At 40.3% G+C, this 12114-nt stretch overlaps 1 protein-coding gene across 4 annotated transcripts; it reads left to right on the forward strand.

Annotated features, from left to right (window-relative positions):
• Positions 1-326: 326 nt before the first annotated feature.
• On the forward strand, positions 327-11780 carry LOC121370999. 4 transcript variants are annotated; one of them, XM_041496591.1, is made up of 2 exons: positions 327-444; positions 10667-11780. In XM_041496591.1, the coding sequence occupies exon 2, from the start codon at positions 10769-10771 to the stop codon at positions 11363-11365; it is 597 nt and encodes a 198-aa protein (XP_041352525.1). In that variant the 5' UTR covers positions 327-444; positions 10667-10768; the 3' UTR covers positions 11366-11780. The 4 variants fall into 4 exon arrangements, with proteins under 4 accessions (XP_041352525.1, XP_041352523.1, XP_041352526.1 ...); XM_041496589.1 differs by lacking the exon at positions 327-444 and adding an exon at positions 453-530; XM_041496592.1 differs by lacking the exon at positions 327-444 and adding an exon at positions 6978-7038.
• Positions 11781-12114: the final 334 nt, after the last annotated feature.

The following is a 12114-nucleotide window of genomic DNA, read 5'->3' on the forward strand; positions in this document are numbered from 1 at the left end:
GTAACACTACAATGTGGTATGAGTGGTACCCCCGACTTCGTCCGAATCATGCTTTTTCACGTGCTTTTGGTGATTTTCATTGTCTTGCCATACGCCGCTCCCTATCACACTTCACTGAGTGTGGTGGATTCAGGGTATAATGCACAATAACCAAATGAGTTATTTGTACAACTTCCATACAAATCCGCCCACTTATTTAGGACTTTTCCCACAATTTATGACCCGACGTTTCTTTTTCCTTTCAGTATATATCATGCTTGCTTGCTATAATATTATATACACTGTTAGTGGTAGCCATTGGTAACCTTCATCAGAATCAATGGTGTTAAGTTCATAGCCCATTATTCGGCATGACACAACACGTTTGTGCAGGTATTTGGCTATACAGGCTCCCCGGACACAATGGTGAATACACTCTATAGTTGTGTGTACTTCTTCAGAAACGTAAGTTAATTAAATGTCATGGGTTTGTTGACCGATATAGATCCAAAGCGCCCCGACATTATTCAGCAATTACATTGAAGAAACAGGTATGTTCGATTAGTCTGAATATGTTCTTTCGATAAGCGTAAATGAGTCGAATTAAAAGGAATATAAACTAAATTATCTTTCTCCGGTGTGGATTGGTATTTTAATGATATTGTTTTAATACAGTCATAGCTAATTACCTATATAATACATTATGCTACTGCCAATGTACACACAACTAACCAACGATAAAGGGTACTCGGACGAAACCTCTCCCTCCCCCCCCCCCCCCCCCTCACTGAAGCAAATGGTCCGCTTTCAGAACTAAAACATACAGGTTTTTACATATGGAGTTTCTGGTGGTGCAAAAATAAAATAGAAAAGGTCCACTTGGTTCATATTCGAACCCCCCCCCCCTCCCAGGTCAATAATCTAAGGGAATCTACTTCGCTCCCCCCCAAGGATCATAATTTTTGCCCCCCCCCCATCTATTTATATACAGTGCTTGTGTACCTCCCCCACTTCACATATCGTCCCTGCGTCCCTGGTTGCAGAACAGTTTTTGGCGCCAGTATTGGCTTGCTGTAAAAGTGGCAATCCTCCTACAGACGGTGTTGGAACCATATATCGTGGTCAAGATTAGCTCCCCTCTGTAGACAAAGCACCCGACAGCGAGTGATGGCTGTATACCTTCTCGACTCTTTTATAACATCTTTTGAAATCAGCCTTGTGCAGAGATACTGTATTGAATGGCAGATTTGACAAAATCGTATTCCGATATCAAAATCGTATCTCTGCACAAGGCAGAGTCGAAAGGAAGTTAGGCAAAGTGGTGATTGTTTCCATGATCCACTATCAGGTTCTCGCCCTTAGGAGGACCACCACTCCCCTAGATATCCATAGTAGTATGTTTTATTCCTCCTGCGATCCAGCCTTCAGTTTCGGAGTGCGACACTCGGCCTATGTTGCTCCCCTCGTCGTTGATCCTATCGACTAGATACAATTACACATTATTTTTTTTATTATTATTAACGGGGAAAGCTTCAAAGTTATTGATGCCTAAGCTAAACGTTGACTAAATTGTGGTGGTTGCCTGTACAGCAATTTTTTAACATTACTTACCGTAGGATATTAAAAAAAAGACCGGAAACACAAACAACGGTTGCTTTTATAGGGAGACGAGAACAGGCAATGCACATGCAAACAAAATACATATGCAATGCTGTGTTATTGCAATAAACACCCAAGTTATACTTTTTGCTGAAAACTCATTTTATTCCATTTTTTTCTGATTTGAACAAAATCCTTTTTCACTTACAGTTGTTCCCAATATGTCATTTGTTCGCATGCTTAATATATATGATTTGACATTTCTGTAAGAGATTATTCAGTGAAATATTCATTACGTTATTTATGCCTCTCAATATATTACGACAAATGTATGGTAACTGAAACTCTTAGTGTTATATATGCAGAAAATAAGTAATGTCCACCACCTGGTCTTCTACATACATTTTCCAGGGATACACACAATTGTATTATTTCAAGTAGCCTAGTGGTAAAGCGCTCATCTGATTCGCGGTCGGTCTGGGATCGACCCTCGTCGGTGGGCCCACTGGGCTATTTCTTGTTCCAGCCAGTGTACCACGACCGGTTTACCAAAAGCCGTGGTATGTGCTATATATCTGTTGGATGGTGCCTATAAAAGATCCCTTTCTACTAATCGGTAAATATAGCGGGTTTCCTCTCTAAGACTATATGTCAAAATTACCAAATGTAATGTTTGACATCCAATAGCCAATCTAATTAAAATTAGCTCCACTATTACATGTGGGGTGGGTGGGTGGGGGGGGGGGGGGAGACGTGTGTGTGTGTGTGTGCGCGCGCGCGTGTGTGTATGTGATAAAGGAATGTGAATGAACATTAGTGGTTAAACTTTTAATTCAAGAAAACAAATCCAAATTGCAAATTGTTTCTCGTTTTTTTTGGTGTTTTTTTGGGGTGTGTGTGTTTTTTTTGTTGCTGCTGTTGTTGTTGGTGGTGGTGTTGTTGCTTTTGCTAAACGAAAAAGTGTTGGAGGGGGGACATTTATATAGATTGTCCTCCGGCGATGAAAAGTGAGGGGGACGCGTCCCCCCCCCCCCTTTCCCCCACCGATCGACGCCCATGGCCGATCGACAAAACAAGCATTACGATTCCATTGCTATGCAAATGTATTCTCGTGGCTTTTCTCGTACGTCGCACTCGTATCGCGTGGTTTCGCCTTCAGACACTTTCCCCTAGAATATATTAAATATAAACAAACAAAAAGTTTGTTTTGTTTAACGACACTACTAGAGCACATTGATTTATTAAGCATCGGCTATTGGATGTCAAATATTTGGTCTTATAAAGGAAACCCGCTACATTTTCCATTAGTAGCAAGGGATATTTTATATGCACCATCCCATAGACAGGATAGGACATACTTCGGCCTTTGATATACCAGTCGCGGTGCACTGGCTGGAACGACAAATAGCCCAATGGGTCCACCGAGGAGGATCGATCCCACACCGACCGCGCAACAAGCGAACGCTTTACCACTGGGCTACGTCCCGCCCCATATAAACACAATGAGAGTTTCGCTTATCTTTTTCGATATTATCTGTAAACACAGAACATTGATTTCAAAATGGTCAGAAATACTTTCCAAGTACAAGTCATATCGTCAAGAAATAGGTAGTGCTTAAAGCCGCACACCCTAGTTCCATCCAGCGAAAATATATTATAATTTGGTTAATCTACAAACCTGTAACACACTTAAATACGTTTTTATCAAATGGAGTGAAAAAGCAGGTTTTATATCGATAAATACCATGGGAATCCCCATGTCCCAATTGCTTGAAATAATTTTGAAAGTTAGTATTTTGATGTCACCGGTAGATGTCGCTCGAAGCACAACAATGCCTACGTCACGACAAATTTCACAGACTTGGGGTGCGTTCGTTTCACCTCTCCTGGACATGTTCCAACTGTTCTGTCCTGGTTGTATCCCCTCTCCACATATCGTAAGACTTAGCAAAATTATTGGTTTTAAGGGTTTGTAACGTTTTGTATTGAGACACTTACTTGTCTGAACTTTATTTTTACTGAAAATGTTCACGAACTGTGAAGAAAAATCTCACAAATGAACAACAACAAATCGGATGTTGATTGCGCGAACCGTGCACGAGAAAACAAACCGAACCAAAATGATAACGGTCACGTGATAGACCAACGTCTGTGACATTGAAATGGAAATATCCCCTCTAAAAATAAATTGGACCTCGCTTGCTTAACGGTTTTTTCTCGACAGAACGTCTTGTGAAAAAATGCAAAAAATGCATTTTGTGGTTTTACAAACATCAGGATTACCAAAAAGCACTTCAGGTGAATGGAAATGTGTATTCTAAATAATAAAATATAAGTAAAGTGCAATTTTATTTGTGAAAAATGGGGTTTAATAGCGAAAAACAACGCCGTAATGGTTAACAAATAGCCGTAACTAGGGTGTGTCCCTATAATTCCCCAGTGTATATTAAAAAGGTATGGGACATTCAAGATTGACACTTTTTTTTTAATTCACACACGTGTTTAATGTTAGTGGTGAACGGAAACCTCAAAGTCTGGCAAAATGTATACAGATATTCGAACTAAATGTGCTAACCCGAGACCTTTTTACCATGTAATTCTACCTCCAAAATTCATTGTAATCCATGTAAAAATGCATAGTGATTCGTTGGCAACCCTACATAGCTGTTTGGTAGTAATGCTAATATGAATAAATATTGTTATGCAGATTCGAGTATTTTCGTTTAATTCGAGCAAAAGCCAGTCTGCCCCCTCCCCCACCCCCACCCCTGCAAAAATGGGAGCCCGTAAGCCTATGTGGTAAGGTCAGGTCATCGATAGGATTTAACGTGTACATTCAGAGCATGTTGTTGTAGCGCACGCTGTCATGGGCACAGATGTTGGCTCTCGTCGGCTCTTCCGTCCAGGACAGGAAAGAGCAGTGTGGTAATGTTCTGCTGTTTTAGTTGGCAGTGGCAACCCGGGCTCGGCGAGGTCAGGAATCGTCAAGCAAAAAAAAACGTCCGCTCGACTGGTCTATACGCTTCACGTTAAACCAACTGGTCATGTCGGGGAACCAGTTAAATAGTTCTCAAACGTAAGCGAAACGTTCGCTGGCTGAACTTCGAACCGGTGTCCTGGAATTTTAGGAGGGGGGAGGGGGGGGGGGGGTAATCTAGACTAGTAATTGGAGTTTATAGGGGATATCAGGTTATGCTCCCAGAGAAAATGTATTAAAAAAATGTTTCACTCGAGCAGGGGGGGATCGACCCCCCAAAACCCTCCCATGTACACGCTCTTGGTGCAGTAGTGTCGGGATAGTAGAGTTTATTTTGTTTAACGACACCACTAGAGTATATTGATTTATTAATCATCGGCTACATTTTTCCATTAGTAGCAAGTGATCTTTTATACGCACCTTCCCACAGACAGGATAGCACATACCACGGCCTTTGGTGTACCAGTAGTGGTGCACTGGCTGGAGCGAGAAATAGTCCGAGGGGGATCGATCCCAGACCGACCGCGCATCAAGCGATGGGTTTACCACTGGGCTACGTCCCGCCCCTAGGATGGTAAAGAGGTTTCACAACCACAGTTGTATTATTGTTGTGGACACCGATAGCTAATCATACATAGCCGAATTTACAAAGCTTTCGGTAACACTAACTGTACAAATCGTTTACCAAGTTTCGCAGATCGGCACGGTTAGTTATTCAGAGATGGCGGCATTCTCAGAAATGTTATTAATTAATAATTATTATTATTATTTAAATTATATATTATTTATTACGTATGGCAGACAGTTTAATCATAATGAGCGAGAAGCAGATTGCAGTGACGTCACCATGGTCACCAACTACCCTCAAAGTGATGACCTATCCGTAACATTATTTCGCAACACATACCATAACAAACTGGTATTCAAGTGGACCATACACCTCCAAAAGTGGTAGCAGCCAAAGGTGAAAGACCTTTTGTTGTTACCTCCGGGAGGTCTGGCAACACTACTGTGATCGCTGCGGGTAGTGCCCTAGGTGAGACAATACCTCCATATATCATATATAAGGGACAGCGCCTAACCGACAATCTTACGTCTGGATGCATACCTGAGACCAAGTTTACCACAACACTTTCTGGATGGTCAACTTCAGAAACCTTCTTAGATTTTTTGGATCATCAATTTATACCACATATACAAACAAGGCCAATTCTTCTATTATATGATGGACATTCAACTCATATTACAACTGAGGTAATAAAGAAAGCAAAGGATAATGATATCCATTTTCTCCAACCTCTAGATGTTGGAGTTTTCAGTCCTTTTAAAGCTGCCTTATCATCTGAAAGCCACAAGTTGATGCATTCCCGAATAGGAAGGAAAATTATCAGAGAAGATCTTCCCTCATTAATTGCCAGATCATATGAATCAGCATTCACTGTGAAAAATCTTATGAGTGCATTTCGCAAGACCGGGATTTTTCCATTCAATCCAGAAATTAACACCAGAAACTCATATGAAACGCCACAGGTGGGCAAACAGAAATCAATAAAGGCAAGGCTGGATATGAGGAACATAAAGGTGGTGCTTAGCAATAAAGAAAATGAGACAAACAGCAACTTGAAGCAACAGCAGCAACAGGTAAAATGTAGAAAGTCGATCATTCCTCCACATGGCACAGCAATAACTCAGGATTAATTCATCAATAAGCTTCAAGAAAGAAAAAACCCTACAGATGCACAAGAAATCAAGAAAACAAAGCCACCTAAAAGGAGACTCTTTTCTGACATAACAAATGAACAATTCGAAAAAAAAGAAGAAAACTGCTGAAATCAAAACAAAAAAAAACAGAACGACGGATCATGACAGCCAGATTGCAGGACCCAATAACATCAAGGGCACATGGGTAACATTCTGCAACTCATCAGATGTCAGTGATGATGAAGAAGAGGTCTGTTGTATATGCCACTTATTTTCTCCAGTTGGATTTATGGCACATGGAGGTGTTGAATTGCTCAACTGGGGGAAATGTGACACCAGCCATGGATGGGTTCATCTAAAATATTGTTCCTCTGTAAAAGTATTAGGACAAGCAGAGCCTTGCAAGTGTTCCAAGTGCTCATAAATCAGCACTCTCACTAACAAATGTCTACAACAACCTTGCATATCTGAAATGAATGTATACTATGATTAGAGTTATTATTCTAACTAATCTGTTTTGGTTAAATACTTACCATGTGTTGACATTAACTTTTTTGTTCAGTCTCTTTGATGCAATCAAAAGCTAAAGTGCAAGGGACACCATTCATATAAAACGTTTTTACATAATCAAAAGTAATTTGAAACGGACTATAAATGTGTAGTGTTGTCTCCCTTGATATTTTCATCGATACTGACATGACCTGAATTTTGCTGATATAAACGGAAGTAGGTCAAGCGGATGTTTCAGTACTTGCTGCGCAGACTAATGTGCCATTACGCAGGTTAGTGAATACACGTGGGTACCACTAATAAAGTGCTCATTTCTAGAGTTTGACAAAATAATTAAACTAGTAATGTCTTTATTGTTCTATAATACTATGACAGTAAAACAAATATTCTCATCGATCAATTTTGCTTTACAAAATGACACAGATACTTAGGTGCGCAGACTTAGGTGCCACCAGTGTACCATAACAAACTTGCCACCAAATCTGTCATATTGATAGGCCCCGATTTCAATAAATACTCCGTTCAGTCGCCCGCGTTCAACCACCACCACGCCATTTAAACTGGACTTTCAGCTTTTTATTCTCAGTCCCCCACCCCACAAAAAAGGTTGCATTGGTCATGAAGCTCTTGACCATATGTCTGGTGCCATATAACTAAGTGAAATGTGTTGAGTGTGTCGTTAAATAACACATTTCTTTCTTTGGTCTAAGCCTGTGTGCCATGTGGACTACTCATACATATACCAGATACATTTTCAAATTAATCAGTCTGGTGGGTGGAGCTCCGACATAAAATTGTACATATATGTGGCTCTTATCGCCTTTCTAGAATATAACATTTTATAAACAACAATTGCAATGACGGCCTTATATTACTGTATAATATTGGGACATTTTTGTAAATTTAGCATATTAATCTTGTAAATTGCAGGGCTAGGACATAGCCCAGTGATAAAGGATTGCCATCCCCCCCTCCCCCCCCCCCACCGCCACACACACTTCAGGTGGGCCCATTGGGCTAGTTCTTGTTCTGGCCAGTGCTCTGCAACTGGTGTAACACACATTGTGGTATCTACTATCCTGTCTGTGGAATAGTGCATATAAACGATCTCTAGCTTGCTAATTGATCTAAAAGAGTAGTCCATGGAGTTTCCTCTCTAATTATCCCCCCCCCCCCCCCCTAAATTTGCGACAGTGATATATTTTATTATATATTAATTTTCATTTTTTAATGATCCCAAAGTTCACTTGGCATTTCGCCTAAATGGATTTTCTGGATCGTGCGTGCGTTCGTATACATATATAAAGCAGTCGCAACTCTTAAGCATGTGATTAATAATAACTATATCCTGTTTGTTTGCTATAATATTGTATACACCGTTAGTGGTAGCTATTGGTAACTTTTATCAGATTCAACGGTGTAAGTTCATAGCCCATTATTCGGCATGACACAACACGTGTGTGCAGGTTTTGGGATATACAGGCTACCTGGACACAACAGTGAATACACACTATAGATGTGTGTACTTCTACAGAAACGTACGTTACTTAAATGTCATGGGTTTGTTGACCGATATAGATCCAAAGCGCTCCAACACTATTCGGCAATTACGTTGAAGAAACAGGTATGTTCGATTAGTCTGAATACGTTCTGTCGATAAGCGTAAATGAGTCGAATGAAAAGGGTATGCAAGGAATATAAACTAAACTATCTTTCTGTGGTGTGGATTGGTATTTTAGTGACATTTACATCTATTACTTACGTTGGCCACAGTTTGTATAGGCCTATATTGTTTTAATACAGTCATAGTTTATAATTTTATATAGCCTACTGCCAATGTACACACAGCTAACCAACGATAAAGGGGTACTTGTATATATATGTACTTAACTATATTTGCTTATATTTCCGCATCACCCCCCACACACACACACACACACACACACACACACACACTTCCTCCGCCCACTAAGGTTGGTTTTAAATATATTTTTGTTAATTCACATGTATATTGTATTACTGCATTATTAGAAGTTTTAAAAAACCCGCACACAAAAAACGTTGCTTTATATTGACATATTGCGGTGCGTTGTCGTTTTTAATAACACCCCTACTCCACCGCCATATTCCATCCACATTTCAGACAACCATCGATAAACTGTAAAAGTTAATACTACTTCGAGCTGTTCACGACAGAAAGGCCTCACCAACTTGAACAGACTGGAGAAGGAAGGAAGGAAATGTTTTGTTTAATGACGCACTCAACACATTTTATTTACGGTTATATGGCATCAGACATATGGTTAAGAACCACACAGATATTGAGAGAGGAAATCCGCTGTCGCCACTTCATGGGCTACTCTTTTCGATTAGCAGCAAAGGATCTTTTATATGCACCATCCCACAGACAGGATAACACATACCACGGCCTTTGATATACCAGTCGTGGTGCACTGGCTGGAGCGAGAAATAGCCCAATGAGCCCACCGACGGGGATCGATCCCAGACCGAGCTGTTCATGACAGAAACCAACTTAAACAGACTGGAGAAAACAAAACTAAAATAGGATAACAATGATCGATAGAGTAGCATTTCTTGTGTGTGTGCGTGTATATTAGAAAGTGTCAAACAGCAATGGTAATGATGGGTGTGGTCCTTAGCCATAATTATGTCCGACGCCATATAACCGTAAATAAAATGTTGAGTGTGTCGTTAAATAAACCATTTCCTCACTTCCGTGTGCGCATTCTGATGTCCCTTTGTCAGAAGTAGAGGGCATCTACTTTGCTCCTCCCCCCCCCCCCAAGGTTCATAATCTTTACCCCCCCCCCCCAAATCTATTTAAATACAATGCTTGTGCACCTCCCTCACTTCACATATCGTCCCTGCGTCCCTGGTTGTAGAACAGTTTTCGGCGCCAGTATTGGCTTTCTGTAAAAGTGGCAATCCTCCTACAGACGCTGTTGGAACCATATATCGTGGTCGAGATTAGCTCCCCTCTGTAGACAAAGCACCTGACAGCGAGTGATGACTGTATACCTTCTTGATTTTTTCATAACATCTTTTGAAATCAGTCTTGTGCAGAGAGATACAGTATTGAATGGCAGATCTGACAAAACCGTATTCCGATATCAAAATCGTATCTCTGCACAAGGCAGAGTCGAAAGGACGTTAGGCAAAGTCGTGATTGTTTTCATGAGCCACTATCAGGTTCTCGCCCTTAGGAGGACCTCCACTCCCCTAGAAGATCCATAGTAGTATGTTTTATTCCTCCTGCACCATATGTAGGAGGATTGTTACTCCCAAAGCAGTGATGATATCAGGTGTTCGCGAAAGGTGAGCATAACCTGCTCCACTGGTGGCACCCGTCATGAGCACAACCTATAGCCATCAAGTCCATAGTTGAAATGTATAAGATTTTCACCAAAAAGCTGAAAAGGCATGTTCAGTGTTACGGCTTTTATTGCACTCTTAAAATATATTGTTTTAGCGAATTACTGTTGAGTAGGTTTATATCGTCAATTTTCTGTGAAGAAAAAAAGTACCTTTGTTTTGAAGGCGAAGTACATATATAAACCTTCCATTCCTTTCTTAAAATGTTTCTATATAGACAAAGATACAGATTTGTGTGCTAGTTTCAGCATTGTAACAGGCCGTGGTATGTGCTGTCCTGTCTGCGTGAAAGTACATAAAAAATATTTTATTATTAATGGAAAAAAAGGTCTTTCACATCCAGTAGCCGATAATTAATAAATAAATGTGCTATATTGGTGCTTTTAAATAAATAAAACAAACTTTAACTAACTCTGCATGTAATAGAACGGTAAAATCATTAACACTATTAGTTAAAATGATAATTTTGACAGTAATATGTTGCTTTTTCCTCTTTTCTTTTTTTAGATACCATATGCAACATCACATCACCTGAGACTGTAGGTTGTTCTTTCTGATTACGATTTATACACAAACCATAAACACTAAACACGCTATTCACTTCTTGTCATGTCGCTGAAGTTAAAAAACACTGCTAAATTTCGCAACCAAAGAAACTACGACGAAGAGCCACAGTTTTACCCGCAGCCCAAACGAGCAAGTACAACTGGTGACAAAACTAATCCTAGACTAACCAAACAGCCAAAATATATTTACAAAATCCCTGGGCCTGCCGACTATAATCTTAGCGGCGTCATGGTTGATAAACAAAAGGCACCATCGTTCTCATTTACTGGTAGTCGTTGGCCTTTGCGTAACAATCCTATATACCTTGATGATGGAAATATTATGTTCTTTGATTCATATGACATTAGACCTGGACCGGGCATCATTGATCCAGACCATTGTAAACAACCTTTGAGGGGACCATACTTTTCATTTGGTTGTCGGGATGATAGAGTGTACTGCAATCGTGCACACGACCCTTCTCCTGGACCTGGCGCATATTCCCTTGAAGATAACGTGACACGAACAGGGCCAATTCCGGGCTACGTGTGTAAATACGGAGCTTTCGATTATTCCATGAGCTGGCGTCGTCAAAGAAACAAATATGCGGTCAATGAGGAAGGCGATGAAAGTAGAAGAAACCTTAGCGAGGAACTGTAAACATTTTAATGTAAAAAATGTATTCATCAATGGCCGGTATCAAAACTGTAAATGCATGCATGTACATGTGCACCGTTTGTGTGAGTCGACATCATTTGGAAGCAACACACAAAACGAACGTGCCCTAACATTTCCGTATTATATTGTTACATAAAAGTTTATAGTCAGTCATGTAAAACCAGGGTCTAATTCACATTTAGCTCTGTTTTGCGATGCAAGTTGCAGATACCAGTTGTTGTGCAACAAAGGTGAACGTGTAGGCTTACTTTCTTTGTCCGTATTTTATGGTTCGCTTTGGCGAAAAGGTGGGATGTTTGTTTAACGAAACGATTACAGGTGTCCAACAAAATACACATAAATTATGCATTATTTAATATGCATGTATTAATTACTATAAATAAACAATGGAAGAGTATGCCGTTTGTTTCGACTTTCCTAAACATGAATAGCCGTCGGAACACGACAACAAGTGGGAGTGGGGCAACTGCAAATTTTTTCCCCATTATTATTAACGGGAGAAGCTTCAAAGTTATTGATGGAATATTTAACGTCATCTCAGCACATTTTAAACTACGGTTATTGTGTGTCCATAATGATCATATTGGGAGCTACCGAAAAGTAGCACGGTATATTTTATACGCACCTTCCCCACATACAGAACAGTACATACCATTGTCTTTGACGTCCTGTCGTGGGGCACTGCTGGGGATTGTTGGAAACAATATGCACTGAAGCCGATCGATCCTACG

The sequence above is a fragment of the Gigantopelta aegis genome, chromosome 4 (genome assembly GCF_016097555.1).
Source record: "Gigantopelta aegis isolate Gae_Host chromosome 4, Gae_host_genome, whole genome shotgun sequence".
Taxonomy (NCBI): domain Eukaryota; kingdom Metazoa; phylum Mollusca; class Gastropoda; order Neomphalida; family Peltospiridae; genus Gigantopelta; species Gigantopelta aegis.

What these genes read in the sequence shown, in the direction of transcription:
- LOC121370999 (XM_041496591.1), top strand. Translation starts at nt 10,769, where the DNA reads ATGTCGCTGAAGTTAAAAAACACTGCTAAATTTCGCAACCAAAGAAAC.